The sequence below is a fragment of the Mya arenaria genome, chromosome 2, assembly GCF_026914265.1.
Source record: "Mya arenaria isolate MELC-2E11 chromosome 2, ASM2691426v1".
NCBI classification, from domain to species: domain Eukaryota; kingdom Metazoa; phylum Mollusca; class Bivalvia; order Myida; family Myidae; genus Mya; species Mya arenaria.
The window spans coordinates 54,770,974-54,788,124 of NC_069123.1; the positions used below are offsets into that span (position 1 = coordinate 54,770,974).

General features: G+C 35.3%; 1 protein-coding gene across 2 annotated transcripts in view; it reads right to left on the reverse strand.

Annotated features, from left to right (window-relative positions):
- The window catches only part of LOC128204108 (filamin-A-like), a 74,437-nt gene that overhangs the window by 54,397 nt on the left and 2,889 nt on the right, over positions 1-17,151 (reverse strand). The window contains exon 1 of one of the 2 annotated variants that reach the window (XM_052905469.1): positions 6,584-6,925. The exons of the other annotated variant lie outside the window; for it this stretch is intronic. Within the exon in view, the coding sequence (XP_052761429.1) occupies positions 6,584-6,634 (51 nt within the window). The 5' untranslated portion in view covers positions 6,635-6,925. Of the gene's footprint in view, positions 1-6,583; positions 6,926-17,151 lie in introns of those variants that run through there. 2 annotated transcript variants of the gene reach the window in all.

A 17,151-nucleotide genomic window follows, 5' to 3' on the forward strand; every position in this document is an offset into this window, starting at 1 on the left:
TTCCAAATTCGAGGAACTGTTGCCCCAGAAAGTGTTAAGCTATATGATATGTCTTTGTTTAAAAGACCTAATCCAATTTTCATTAGGACAATCAAGAGGTGGTCTTTAAGTGAAAGTCTTGCCAGTTCTTTTTTTAAAGTGACATTCTGATTCAAAATCAATCAATACATGCACATGTATAACAAAAATACATTTTGAGTGATTAACCTTTAACTTCTTCCTAAATGATGCATTTATGAAACACATTCATAACTGATGACAAGATTGTAACCGTGTATTTAATATCTGAAAACGCAAAAATATTAAATGATTGGTGAGTGCTAAAAAATTCACTGCTATCTATTTTTGTAGAAATCCCTTGTTTTCTGCACCTTTCTTTCAAACTCAACTCGGTATCCTTCATAAGAACCATTGTTTTCGACATGTATTTATCTTTTTTTGGTATAACAAAACATTTATATTAATTGTGGTAAATCTTATTTGGGAGAGAGAGGGCAACTTGAAGTACATTGGGTTCTAACTGAGTATATATCCACAAAAATAAATCACGGGATATACCTGTAAAAATGTCACCTTGGTGTTGTACATATTGTCATATATTACTCCAGAATCTTTTTTTCTGTATAGTCTGCAACAGCCTAAACATGTATTCAATGTGTCTACTCAATGGGTATTAAGAAATCTGCGCAAAGATATTACCTTTTCTTTGTTTTGTCTATTTGCACATCCAACGACACATAATCTATTAACCATTTCACCAATTTTACTTACAGAAAACATGTATAAACTGACCATACAAACACCAATGTATTGAATTTACTTCTGGGGGCTTATCAGCAGCACAGCGTTCTTGTTCCCACTAAATAATTCATGAGCTGTTCAGTCAGCCATGGTCTTAGTGAAATCCATCTATAGTCTAGCAATGGGGTTTTCAAGTTTTATTCATACTCTTGGCCCACATTGGCATGAGAGGTAACAAAACTTGTATCAAAACATAAAACAGCAAGAAAAATAGAAATATGAAGATGAACAGCAAAAAAACAAAAACAAAATATATATCAGCATACAGTATCATGAAAAGTATTTTATAATAAAATTAAGGAAGATGATTCAAATAAAATTCAGCATTATTATTTTTGCAAAGAGTGCTGGCTTTATCAATGTATTTTTTTTAGTACTACACATTAAATTTGTATAGTTCAAAATGTTTGGATAACTATAGAAGTTAGGATTAACATATTTACGTCTTTCATAAATAAAGTAATTACAATTAAAAATATAATGAAATTCGTCTCCTAATTTTTAGGCATCTAAATCGGGGGTTACTATCACAAATATAAAATGGTCAATAGTTCTATATACACTTACACATGATAAAGAAGCTTATAAGCTATGAATGTTACATGCAGAGTCTATATGCATCTACATGAATGCACACGATCGCTTCTTAATTAAAATCTTATTATAAAGTTTCTTTCCCCCTTTTTTCATTTGGTCTCAATATTTTTTTTATCAATTAAGGATGTCTAATTTACAATCATAAGAAAATATTCAGGCTAAAATACTTTATATGATTACCCATTTTAATAAGTCCTTTGTAACACAGCGTATGTTGAAATTATTTAGCTTTTGTTTCAGCTATATCATTTTTACGGCAAAGCTGCATTAATATATGAATAGATTGGCATTGAAAGAAAGTCGTTTATGACTAACACGACGATGATATAAACTAAGTTATTAATTAAGCAACTTTGTGTTGCCAAACTGAATGGAAATCTTGAACGATAAGCAAGGTAAGTAGAAATATTGAGTGCATAACGAAGTATTTGGTATCCTGACAATATTCATAACTAACAAACTTGGCAGAGGAGGACATGCACTGTAGTAATGGGCATTTCCAGGGTCAAGATAAGGTTGGCACCAACACTGTTGTGTCTATACCATATAGCTTAGTAAATATACTTAACAATATATTATTATTGACGTTTAGTATGACCGTACGTGTCCCTTCAACACGAGGCAAGGTCGGCTATGATGATTTATGGAATTTTGGTTGATGCCACGCTCTGTACTATGCGGTACTACACTGTTCTGCTACGGAATGCATGACTAAGCGAAATCCAAGACCTGGATATGTTTCCCATACAATAGTGGGTGTATGATTAATAATTATATTTTCCAGTAAAATCTTAACATGAAATTAATAGTTTGTAATAGACTTGTATGATAAACCTCAACCCCTGGATTGAAACATTTTTTCTGCTAGCTTTTATTTACATTCAACAACATTTTTTCAATCACTGACAGGCTTGTGTATCACATATGGTAGAAAGGTTACAGGAATCGTGGTATGCTTTTCCGATTTATAAACGGACATAATCTTTCAACTCTTTTTTAATAAACAATTCAGGGGTTTGATCCGTAGAAAACGGCTATTTGACAACCATAATCTTACGTAAGATAAACAGTTTTCAACTTCATAATATGAAACAGTTGTTCAATGTGAGATACGAGTGCACCTCCGTCACTGTTATCGTTGGCATACTGCCAAACTACCTGTATAACAGTTCCAGCAAGAGCATGGTAATTTGGTGAGAATTTTGTGCCTTTCATATCCTCTTTAACTAAGAGTAATTGAGGTAATGAACGGACGATTAAACCCTTCGCAATGACTAGAAACTAGGGATGTTCGCATTTATGTAATATCAGGTCAAGTGATTAGTGACGGCCTTGGCGGTTTCTTTCTTTTTACTTTCACATATTTTTTTAAGGTGTATGGACATACATTTCAATATACTGTTTTTAATGATTTTAACGTCTTATAATTGTTGGCAATGAATGTCAGAACTTGATGAACAACAGCAATGTTTAATAAGTTAAGATGCCCATACAATGAAATAATCCACGCGTTCACATTTTACTATATACCATACATGCCACTCTGTTATCACAACTGTTTTTTCCTCTTGCATCAACTGTTGAATTAGCAACTAAAAGATGGTGATGATATTGCATTATCACATAGGTAAGACTGGCATAATTATTACATTAGTAATGAAATACGTCCAAGAATGCCGCTTAATTTTCATATATGTTTGGAATGACATATTGAATATAACAATATAGCTAACAAGAATGCTGCTTGGCAGACTAGCTTATCGTTGCGTTTATTAGCAGAGACGCTATGATGAAACACATGGGTTGTTTAGTCTTCATTATAATGCCACAATATCTAAACAAAACAAATGTTGTTCTTATGAGGAGTGTGGTTCTTACTTAACTATTCGCACCTACCCCTTTTAAATATGACCCCATTTAACTAAAATGCTGTACCAGTAATGTTTTTAGACGAAGCATTTTGACACTAATTTCAAGCACTATTTGTTGTTTTATATTTGTTTATTCAAAAATGGACAAGCTTTAAGTAGCCAATCCGTTATTAAGGTGAAGATGCCGCGACAGGACTCCCGGTCTCGTGCCACAAAGAGATGGACGACGCAAACTACTCTCATTACAGTCAAAGTACCATATCTATAAACGTGTATTGGGGAACCACCCGACTGTTTATGAAATAAATATTTGTGTTTATAATTTGTTTTCAGATGTTTTTTTGCAATTCATCCAAACTGAAAGGATATACAGCAATTATGGTGTTACTAGCGTTAGTAACAATTTACCATTGGCATTATTCAGTATCAAAGTGTTGACTTTTTGTTAAATAGGTGTATACAAAACATATACATTTACATTGACATTTCAGTATACTAAAATCTTAGTATATTTATCGTTATCAATCATGTATGAATAACTGAAATCATGCTGAAATTGAACTTTAACAAAAAACACCTGAAATTATTACCCTTGTAAATTACTGTATTTGCTTGCTTGCAATAGTTGATAAGCATGGCAGCAGGTGAGTCTAGAAAAAAACATGTTTTCTTCACTAAATGGGTCTTATTCCATATCAATAATATATTGATACACTTATTGAGATGCCAGCATGTGGATCATCCAGGACGTAAACTACATTACATATAGACACTGTCCAAAAGGCAATACAGTATTACCTCAGTGGAACACATTTAAATAATGCAAACTATAATGTATAGGACTGCTATTTATATATATATTCATTTGTTTTTGATGTTATTGGTGGCAATTAGTACGGCACTGGTGAAGGCCAGGTAGGCAATGTAAAATCCGCCTAAAGTAGGGCCAAACGAGAACTGATGTGGTGAACACGTATATATTGCATGGACAGCAAAATAAGGCTTGTAGCTTTTGTCCTCTGTAGAAACATATCACAATGCATTGAGATATCAAACGCATCCATGTTATTACTGCATATTAAGCGAATGTTTTCGGGATGTAGTCATTCTAAGAAGCCTATACGTTTGAATTATATCCTGGAAGACATCATTAATCTTGATGACAGCATTGTTCTTACTCGCGAGAACACTACACAAAACATAATCTGGAAACTAGTTCAGAGAGCGACAGAAACAGTTAAATCAAGTACTTGGGATATAATAAAACGTTTTTTTATGTAACTACATAAACAAAGGTAACCACTTTGCATAGCGATATAAACATTAATAACACAACTATCCTGAACATTATTATGCGTACTAGAAAGATGTCATTAAACCCCGTTTGTCTTGGTTTTTTTGTTCATGATGGTTAGTAATTTGTAAAGCAAGTGACATCGTCAAATTATTTGCGCATTTCGTATTGCGATTCTACAATAATGCGTTTCTAACATTATTAGCAAGTATTTCTCGAAATGAAAGCACAATACGATATACCAGGCAATCAAATGTGTTTTTTTATATAAAAAAAAGCTTATCCACGTGTACCTAGGTGGAAACCATTTGCTTGAATTACTCCAGGGACTTAAAGCCGATGCAGCCAATAGATACACGCTAATTTCAAGGTTTTTTTTTCAGTTTTTTTTGTCAATTAGGTGCTATCCCCTTTTTACAGTTAGAAGCTACTTGGCATTCTTTTTTTGTAAATAACTGTCAAGTTGGCGTAACATCGATTTGAATTTTGTTAAAAAAATGGGTAACAGCGTTTTATTAGAATATGACAATACCGATTAATAAATGTGAACCCTACCATTAGACAACCTTTACCTCGGCTAAATGGTACAATGTTTTGTTATCGATGGTATCTCGAATTGTTACTATATCGAATTAAACGAAGGTTTTTCGTAAACAAAGCGAATGTATTCAAATACAACTTTTCAGATATAATATTTGGACAGTGTATTTTTCACGCTCTTGTTTAATTATCCTGCATGGTACAACAAGAACGATTTAGTCGAAAATTGCTCTGTCAAATTGTGTTATCTCGATGTTCTGGTAATGTCGAACTTTTTCGAATGTGTAAGGTTGAGTAAGACATGTTTTGTATTTCGGTGATATCGAATGTTTGTTATATCGAAGTATTAACCAAGGTCTAATGACTTCGACGTAGCGAGTTATGACTGTACTGCATTTTCCACATTATATCGAGCAGGTGTGTTGCAAAAAGTGACCTTCATTCAATGGTATAAATTTGACATTCAAAGTTATGAATCTTATTTTCTTTTTCATGATCTAACGTGATTTTAATTAAATAAACCCATAAGCTCTGGAAAAATAGCCCTTAGTGTATTGCATTTCTTGATATATCATTTTATGATCAAAACATAAAACTTTCTTATTTCTGACATTGCTATATCCGCAATTGTTATATTCTTTTGAATACTTTGTGTATTTTTTTTATCTACTGCACCCTGACCTTGAAAAAAGAAGCAAAAATTTATGAAAATACAAACAAAAATTGGGGAGACAGTTGGCTGTGTCACGGACACTACAGCGTCACGGACACTACAACGTCACGGACACATAATCAAGGTTTTGCATCAGCATTGTGACTTTATCAGGAACCGAAATATCTCAATGTTCAAGCGCGATGAATATTTTAGAAGGTTCTTCAAACCCAGAAAAATTATTTCATTATGAAGTAGTTCATAGTGTAAAATATGGATTTAAAAATGATCACGGTCACTACAACTTTTTCTAACAAGATGGAAAATGTATCATCATATTAATTATGTATATGCTATCTTTATCTTTCTTGTGTATAGCATTTTAAACATAATCCTGATTTTTGATATTATATTTTCTCTTAAAGAGTTAATTTGTAAGTAAAATAGAAACTGAATAAGATCCTATGCCTCCATTTCTCTAAATCTCATATTTTCTGAACCACTCGAATGTCCATTTCTTGTCAATGGTAATTGATGGATCCATATGTTATTCTGTATGAACGACAAAACTGCAAACTTTCTTCGTAACAGATATCTGATATTTCGGTTTCAATTTTTCGCATAGATACAGGATACAGTACAATCGGTTCAAATAGATTGCGTCAACCCTAAATGGTTTGATTTCTTTATATAAAAACACCGAAGTTATTACATTTTGGATTTAAACATTTGTGATGTCAATTAAACTACGTTTCGGGGCACATTTTTAACACATTTTACTATAAAACACACTCTAATCTACATGAGTATTACATGCAAGCAAAATACCTGTGGATGCACGGGTCCATCGGACGGCTGTCTCATGAAGTTATGAGCCATTGCTTTTAATTTATTTATTTGATGAAAATCCAAGTAGAAAAATCACTTTCTTTAAATACAAGATGAAATTCAATGGTCCCTGAAACCTAAATATACTTTAACTCTCCTGGTATTGAGAGTGCTTTTTTGAAACTGTGTTCCGCGGTTACCATCAACAACGACCTTCCAGAATGTCAAGATCTTCAGTGGATTATGGGCTAGCTCGTAATTCTCACTACTGTTTGATATTGAGCACGCCAATTGTCATCTCAGCCTTGATACGAAAGCAATTATAACAGCCCGCGCTGGAAAGGAGGCCTCACAAAGGTGCAGGGCAAACGTGAGTTCGTTGTACCTTGATTGTGAGAATTAATGTTCTAACACGCATCTGTCTGCTGTGTTTGTTTCTTACAGCTTTTAGTTTACGTTTCTAGCCTTCTGGTTAATTTCTCCCAAAGGTACACATTCGAAATACAACATAATATAATTCGATTAGTTACTAAGTTTGCAAGTTTGCTGTAAAACCCTACACAAAAAATGCCGTTTAAAATTAAACAGTTATTTAATTTAATTTAAATGGTAGTTTATATTTATTTAAAAAAAAGAAGGAAACTACTTTTTATTATACAGAGATACTCATTGCCAGGAAAAGTAGTTTTCCGTAATATTTTATCCCAGAAAGAACCCCGACTATCAAACATTTAACAGGTACACCATATGTCATAAATGCTAGCATCCGCATGGATATGAACAGGAATGAACTCGTTATGAACCTGTAAACATTTGTCTGCTGCGGCCATTATTTGCTGCCCGCCAACAACATGAAATGATTATGAGCATGTAACGTCATTAATACGTATTTAACATTCACACTGTTTTTCAGGAATGTTTATCTTTGGTGTTTCGTCAAGATTAGCAATTTATTGATATACACTAGCACGGAAAATTCACTGGCAAACTGTTTAAATTGATGTCCATGGCCAAGTTATTTTATTTACATTTACATTTTCAAACGAACAGGTAAACGATTGGATGAAATATTGGGCAATTCTATCCTGAAAGAGACCCTTCAGAAGCGCGAAGTATTTCACCAGTCTCTGTTTATTTGAAAGTAATGATTGAGCAACATTGGCAAGAAGGGAATCCTTGGTTAAGTGCTCTCGCGATCCTGTTCTTCCTGCCTTTTGAAAATGTCCGAGATAGAAACGCAATAGTTGTTTTATTCCATTGTGTACAACACATGTACATTAATATGTAGTAAACCTTTAGGTTGTTAGGGGGAGGGGGGAATGCTCCGATATAACAATTCATATCGCGATTCTTTTCTCAAGACCGACTTAATTAAAATTTGAAAAATGGGAAACGAAAATGTCACAAACGAATGTTATTGATTTTCCTTTCGCGATGGCCCTTAAAGGCTTCCGTTGACATTGTACACTTGCACGGGCATTTAAATCGTACCGATTAGATTTCATTTTCCTCTAATACAAGGCACAGCAAAGTCGCTTCACAACCTTTTACACCACTGTTTGCCTTTTATGACGGGTGTAGATTGCGAGGACGAACAAATGAACCAGCAAACTCGAAAGAACGCATTTGCAGCTATGTCTTTCACAATGTAGGTTGACAATTCGTATCTACTGTTAACGCAATAGTATGATACTTACTAACAGTAAGAAGCTTTATACTTATATATCTGTCGATTATATGGGTAGTAACCAGTAATGTTGCCATATTTGAGAGGCCAAGAGTATGTCACCCTGGTGATGCCCGAACCCACGACCTCAAGTTGGTGAGGGGAGGACATCCGAATACCCTCTAGTGTCATTGCCCCTACAACACGGTGGCAGGCCTGATTTCAGTTTTCATTACACTTTGGCCAGGTTGTTAATTGACCACAGAATTGACCACAACAAATACATGTTGTGATTTGTTTCTGTTTATACAATGAAAACTACAGGGACTGCCCAGTGTTCAAACTATCACCACGACCAATGACAAGGTCAAAGCTCAACGTACATGAAACGAGAGGCACACACCGATAAAATAGGACTGACCAACCACAAATAGTTCAGGCGTACTACATACGAATTAGCACAGACAAACCACGTACAACAAAGCACAGACATATCAACATGTATCAAAATATATTTATTAGCATGCCGCATGCTTTATAATAACTACCTTATTGATAGTCTAGGAGCTGCTTTAAAACTGAAGATACACAGAAATTGCATAAAATAAACCGCACTTAGCTTTGTTAAACCGGATATCGACTACAGATTGGAAATGGTAATGCAGATGATACGTGGAATTGGGCGTATAAAACGGATGTATTGCAAGTGAGGGTTAAAACGTTATAAGCATCGTAGGCAAAGCATTGCAGATAACAACATGTTCAATGAAATTGCTTTATTTTGTGTGGCCAAACGTAACTTGAGTGCCCAGGAAGACGCCCTTAATTAGTATGTCTTTACTCTGTACAGGAGAGATCCAGGCAACCAGAAAACGTTTGATGAAGGAGGCGTGCAAGGAACTAACAGGGAAACTTGAAAGAAACTAACATCAATTCATCATGAAAAAATCCTCCCCTTAGTGCTCGTACAAACGTTAAGCTTCCAAACACAGAGCAATGACGGCACGGGCTAGCCTGGGAAAGTGATTATCCGGGGCACAGTGGAAGAAGACATTCCGCTAGTCAAATTCTAATGAAGCCAATTTCTTGCTCATTATTTACCTTGCATACTTGCATTTCTGTTGATAAGATCAGAATATCTAACTAAGTGCAGTTGATTTATATAAATTATTCGAAATATCATGTTAGAACAAGCACTGCGTGACCTTCCTATTATTATTTTTTATTTATCCATGAAACAACCTTCTGATATAGCTTTCAATGAAGGTCTTAAGGTGGAAAACCTTGCTTGATAGACGAACGAAGTAAATGTTTACAAATTCTCAAGTTCTTACAAAGGAATGCACTTATACAAGTGTATTTAATGGGATGTTTTAATGTGTTGCATCTTCCAGTTCCGAGTGCCACCAAACCAAGACAGCTGTAAGTTGGGCGTTAGGGGCGTTGAATGTGTTACAACTTCAACTGCTGCCAATAAACAGGCTTAGTCCAACCGGAACTGCTGCCAATAAACGTGCTCAATCAAACCTGTGCTGCTGCCAATTAACAGGCACTATCAAACCAAGGCTGCTGCCAATGAATTGTCTTAATCAAACCGGGACTGCTGTCGATGAACTAACTTAATCAAACCGGGATTGCTGTCAATGAACTAGCGCAATAAAACCGAGACTGCTGCCAACGAACTGGCGCTAACAAACCGAGACTGCTGTCAACGAACTGGCGCTAACAAACCGAGACTGCTGCCAATGAACTGGCGCTAACAAACCGAGACTGCTGCCAATGAACTGGCGCTGACAAACCGAGACTGCTGCCAATGAACTGGCGCTGACAAACCGAGACTGCTGCCAATGAACTGGCGCTAACAAACCGAGACTGCTGCAAACGATCTGGAGCAAACAAGCCGAGACTGCTGCCAATGAACTGACGCTAGTAATCCGAGTCAGCTGCCAATGAACTGGCGCTAACGACCCGAGACTGCTGCCAATGAGTTGGCGCTAACAAACCGAGACTGCTGCAAACGATCTGGCGCAAACAAACAGAGACTGCTGCCAATGAACTGGCGCAAACAAACAGAGACTGCATTTACCCATTTCGAATGTAGTATGTGCTTCCGAATGACTTCCCTGCCATAATGTGTTAAGGTCGGGCTCAGTGTCCCTGCTAGCGTCACTTCACTAAATTCACATACCGTAAGGATATATGAAATATTCGTTGTGTTAATGAACGAACAATTTCTTTGGTTTATAATTAAAAGTCATTAATTTATGCACATAACGTATTAAAATTTCTACATGATATAAAGATATATCCGCATAATATAATAAAAACTGTCATAATATAAGTACAAAACCACAACATATAAAGATAAACTGACATAACATAACTATGTTTGTACACCATGTAAAGCACTTGGTACATAATGTCATAAGAAACAAACACAATAATAAAGTTTTTGGACTACGAAAGACAGTGCCGGAGTTTACCCATCTAAGGCGGTAGACCCTACATTTATATCGCTTACCCTTCTAAGGCGGTAGACCCTACATTTATATCGCTTACCCTTCTAAGGCGGTAGACCCTACATTTATATCGCTTACCCTTCTAAGTCGGTAGACCCTACATTTATATCGCTAACCCTTCTAAGTCGGTAGACCCTACATTTATATCGCTTACCCTTCTAAGGCGGTAGACCCTACATTTATATCGCTTACCCTTCTAAGGCGGTAGACCCTACATTTATATCGCTTACCCTTCTAAGGCGGTAGACCCTACATTTAAATCGCTAACCCTTCTAAGGCGGTAGACCCTACATTTATATCGCTAACCCTTCTAAGGCGGTAGACCCTACATTTATATCGCTTACCCATCTAAGGCGGTAGACCCTACATTTATATCGCTTACCCTTCTAAGGCGGTAGACCCTACATTTATATCGCTTACCCTTCTAAGTCGGTAGACCCTACATTTATATCGCTTACCCATCTAAGGCGGTAGACCCTACATTTATATCGCTTACCCTTCTAAGTCGGTAGACCCTACATTTATATCGCTTACCCATCTAAGTCGGTAGACCCTACATTTATATCGCTTACCCTTCTAAGGCGGTAGACCCTACATTTATATCGCTTACCCTTCTAAGTCGGTAGACCCTACATTTATATCGCTAACCCTTCTAAGGCGGTAGTCACTTCATTTAATATATCGCTTACCCTTCTAAGGCGGTAGACCCTACATTTATATCGCTTACCCTTCTAAGGCGGTATACCCTACATTTATATCGCTTACCCTTCTAAGGCGGTAGTCACTTCATTTATATCGCTTACCCTTCTAAGGCGGTAGACCCTACATTTATATCGCTTACCCTTCTAAGGCGGTATACCTCACATTTATATCGCTTACCCTTCTAAGGCGGTAGACCCTACATTTATATCGCTTACCCTTCTAAGGCGGTATACCTTACATTTATATCGCTTACACTTCTAAGGCGGTAGACCCTACATTTATATCGCTTACCGTTATAAGGCAGTAGTCACTTCATTTATATCGCTACCCCTACTAAGGTGAAATACTCTTTATTGTTATTGTTATCGCGAACCTTTCAAAGGCGGTAGACCCAACAAATATATCGCTTACACTTCTAAGGTGGGCGACACCTTATTTATATCGCTACCTTTTCTAAGGCGGTAGACCCTACATTTATATCGCTACCTTTTCTAAGGCGGTAGACCCTACATTTATATCGCTTACCCTTTGAAAGTCGTCGACACGTTATTTATATCGCTACCCCTTCTTAGGCAGTAGACCCTACAATTGTTTCGTTCACCATTCTAAGGCGGTAGATCCTACTTTTATTTCTCAGTCACTTCCAAGGCTGAAGACCCTACATTTATATCGCTACTCCTTCTAATGCAGTAAATCCTACATTTATTTCTCAAACCCTTCCAAGACGGTCGACCCTATCTTTTTTTCGCTGACCGGTCTAATGCGATAGACTCTACAGTTATATCTCTGACCCTTCAAATGCGGTTAACACTACATTTATTTATTAACGATAATTCAAAATGTATATGAGTTTCTTACAATGTGAGGCTCATTTGGTTGTCTGTTTGGCTTCATGTTTCGATACTTGTGCCAAGGCAACAGTAAGTTGTTGGGTCGCTGGTTTCCATTAGATAAATATTGAGTGCAGGTAAAAGGGTGACGCATACATGGCTTCATTTAGTTTTCTCGGTTTTTGCTATTAAAACATTGCTATTGGTTTCATTGTTGTTTATCATGTCTCAATTTTACCAAGGTAAATGACACAGTCATAATAATACTGAATTTAAGGAATCCGAACCATTAATTAGCTAGCTCCATTAACAATGATATTAAATTCTACTGCATGGTGACCCCGTATAATGTTGGTATCAAGTGAAATGTAAAACCTTTTTGATCAAGGTACTTTATTCCTTGTTTCAGTGTGTATATTTGCTCTTTATTTCAACTGGAATCGGACGTACCAGGACCTTTTTGCAATGTATTTGTTGTATTATTCTAAGCATAGTTTTTGAATAATCTTCTTCTACACATACACCCATCAAAATTTTACCAAAATGGGGCCACCAGAAATCCACAATTCACATATGTGTATTGAATACCTTCAGTGAATCATCTTCAGTCGGGCAAACACAAAAGTGCTCACTTATGATAAATACTGCGCTACGGAACTAGCAAGCGCTTAATCTAAGTGATTTCTCAAGTTGGCATTCATGCAACATTAGATGTAATTAAACTACGGAATAAAGCACAGAAGCCATTATCATATTATCAAACAAAAAACTGGGTAAACCAAGCACAGAAGCCATATTCCTACAATAGCCTACGTTTAAAAGGCACAAAGATATAATGACTTATTAACCTATAATACAATACAATACTATAACAAACAGGTGGAATCAAAGACACGTGAAGGGGCTCAACCCCACACTAGGCATTCATAACCATCCTTTATCTGTTCACAGTATGTGCCTTGTACTTATACATAAAAACTTATTTTGCCGAGTTCGGGAGTCATTCAAAAAGTTTTTCTGTATGGTAAATAGCCCAGTACATATACACGGAAACGCTTTGATCTAACTTTACACAATATACCCCCAGTACACAGAAACATTTAACTGGCTTGGAAGAAACATTGAGAAGGTCATGATGGTACTAATATTGGTTTGTTAAAACTGTAGCTTATTGCATAAGCGAATGATATTTGCATTTGTTTCTGAAACATAAAAGAGATTGTTAGATGGTTTAGATATACTGGAAAAATATTGTGATAGATGGAAGCTAAATGTAAACGCCAGCAAAGTTAAAATAATGATAGTTTTGAAATATAAAAAGAGTGGGTAATGTCATGTTCACTTATAATAATGATCACATTGACATTGTTAATAAATTTAATTATCTGGGAACTGTGTTCACAGGAGGTGGACCTTTTGATACTGCCTTTGAAAATATATCAAGCGATATTTCAAGACGAAGTATTTATATTGTTAAATCTCAATACATCTTAGTTAGTCAATAGATTAGAGCTATTTTCAATAAACTTTTTGACCCGGCCTTCGTTTAGCTCCTTTACAGCTTTACAGCAAAAACATACTTTATAGTCTTGAACATATGTTTTTGAAGTCCATTCCGGTAAACCTCTTTAATACTTCATTGACCAGCTTAAAACCTTTTATTTTTATTTTTCGACATTAGTTTAAACTTTATTTATTTGACAAATAGCATACAAACATACATACGTAATATGTATAGAAATGAAATAGATTTCGACATTACAATCAAGCTGCATCTATATCAGACAATAATTCATTCAAGTGATTGGATTGAGTTGACATTGCGATATAGTTTCTTGATTTATGTCTTAATTTCCAACTTTATGATTGATTTGTCAATGAAGTTTAATTTCTTTATTTAGTGACTTCAGTTCTTACATAATAACAGAGTCCAAATATAGAACAGTGTATATGAAGTTTACTTCTTTAAAATTAAATACCTTGTTTTCTTATGTTTTGTTGGTAAAGGCTTCACTACAACGTTCCAAAGGTTTGATAAAAAATCCTGTATTATAACGTTGAACGCACTCATGTTCAAAGGGAAATAACAAAGTCGCAAAAAGCCGTCATATGTGTTTACAAGTTGTTGTTCAATATATATTTGGTAAAGGCAAAGATTTCACTCGCATCCGATTTTCCAAGAACCACCTAAAATACCAGTATAACTATGGTATCGTGTACCGGTACATTGTAAGGTTTTCTGCAGAAAAGGGTTTTTAAACTAGACACAAAATTATTATCAGGAACATGTTCTTCTGCTTTGAATACAGGTCTTATCATATTGAACGCAGTATATAAATATGTATACATCTATATTTCGTAACAAGTGAAAGCGATATGAAACAATATGAAAATGCTGATACGTAATATGATAACAGGCACTCGGAAACATGCTTCTGACGAGCCGGAATGTTTATTGTAGGCGAGTTTAACTGGGCAGGTGAGCCGCGGGCCTTGTCTACATCCGAGGCAATCAACATCAGAGCTTACATCTAAGAACTTCTGTGCAGTTAATGTCGCTTTGCGCAGTGCTATCAGACCATACAATCAAATCGGTTGGGTCTTTGGGTTCACAGCCACTAGTGCATACATGTATATGTACCTGTACGTTAGAGGCTCAGTGGCAATAACAAAGGTTACAATTAAGAAATCATGGCAGTATGACATTTAAGAAAGGCTTAGAGGACAAGTTTGCTAATGACGACAATGGTGAACTCTAACTATACACGTATATAACCGTGACAACGATCACTGCAATGTGTACAATAGAGAGAAACTTGCACAACTAGAACCTTCACAGGATGTGATAAAGGCACCGAATGAAAACCTATTTGAAAATGAGTAGGGTGAGGGGGTGCCATTTGAAGGTTTGTTTTTTTCCAGTCGGGATAGTATTGCCGAAAAGCCCATTTAGTAAAATATTGCGCTTTTACTATACACATTTCCCAGGTGATGAGTCATTATGTATAACATGTATATACAAAGTCATCGTCGGCAACCACGGTACATCTTTCATTACACTTCATAATCGTATCGTCGGATACCCCCGATACACTACTACGTATGTGTACAACTATCATTATGAAGTGTGACGGAAAATGTACCGTGGGTATACCGTAGTATGTATCGGGGGTATCCGACGATGATATAGAGGATATTTGTTTATTTCAGTGTAAGATCGAATTTTATTTCACGAGTGTCATAGAAAAACATATTTTCACGAGTGGCGAAGCCACGAGTGAAAATGTAGTTTTTTTAATGATCACGAGTGAAATTAAATACGATCTTACACTGAAATAAACAAATTTTCTGTTTCTTTTATGCTTATTTTCGGAGTTTTATTTGTTTTTTTATTTATTTCTGAATTACCCCCTTTTTTGAAAAGGGTGGGCTTTACGCCGCTACCCGTGGGGCGCCCCTCATGCATAGTTATAGCTGTCAACTTTTCTACTTTCGGTTTGCTGAGAAATAGTTCTCTGCTATTCATTCTTATAGCTTAATATTCGCTCGTTTTTTATTGCAAAGCTTTTATGAACAGTAAACAATGAAGTATTATTAGTGCACATATGTTGCAAAAAAAAATAATGAAAACACTTTTTATTTTAAGATGTGCATGAATACAAAACCAAATTACTACGCCACTATTTAAAGAATGAAAATTTGGAAGGTCAAATGTGTTAGCAAAACAAATGTGGTTACTCATTGGATTTTAACCATTCTTCTTAGTTTAAGACTGCATGTACGCGTGTTTTTATAGTAAGTTAATATTCAGTCATCTTACTGTCAGAGACAAGTCTGTTTCGATTTAAAATGTTTGTTTTCCAGATAAATAGTAAATGCCACGCTAGTTTGTTGACACATTTTGAGGTGTGGGTGGGGTAAAAAATATCGGATCTATCTGTAAATTGTGTGAATTCTCCAGGAATAACATTTTACTTACTACAACGGTTAACAGTTCAAAATACATTTGAACGATGATATGAAATTTTATTTATGTTCGAACAGTTGTTTTTGTCTGTAATTTGTTTGGTATGAAAGCAAATGTTCGAACATTCAGCTTCAAAGATCAGTAAAATGTTTGATAAACGGGATAACCGGTAATAAATGGTAAGTTGTTAATTTCCAATTATATATTTATTTAAATTTATAAAATATTTCTTTCTTTTTTTAACATAATTTACTGAAGTCCAATGTTCTGTTTTGATCAAGGCAAGTACATGTAACAACAAAGGAATGTAAAAGTAGTTCTGAAAGTTGATATTTTCACTCCTTATTTTGCACTGAAAATATCAAATTGATATTTTCACTGTTGTTATTTCACTGTTAAAACCTCATATTTTATCGTAAAGCATGAAAGAAACTATGTTATCACTTACAATAACCTAACCATGTTTGAAAATTACGGTAACCAATGGGAGTTCATTAACGTATGGTTCTCGCGTCAAAGCTATAGTCACTATCGATTTTTTTAAAACGTAATTAACATCAATAGAGATAAGATTGGGTATATTGATCACAAAACGGTTCAGAATAGAACAGAACAGAACATATTTTATTTCAGGTAATCTTAACAATGTTTTGTGTTAAATTTATTTATCAATATTTCAACATGCCAAATACACAATGCATAGAGAGACCGATCTTAAGACCGAAAGCAAGTGTGGACACTTCGGTAAATAATAACCAGGTCGTGTTTGAGTATTATTTTTTTAATGATCAGGCCTACATTATATTTTAGCCACTTAGTATCGATTAACCATAATGAAAAAACACACTATCTACATCAGGTAATTTTAGCATTTTACGTAATAT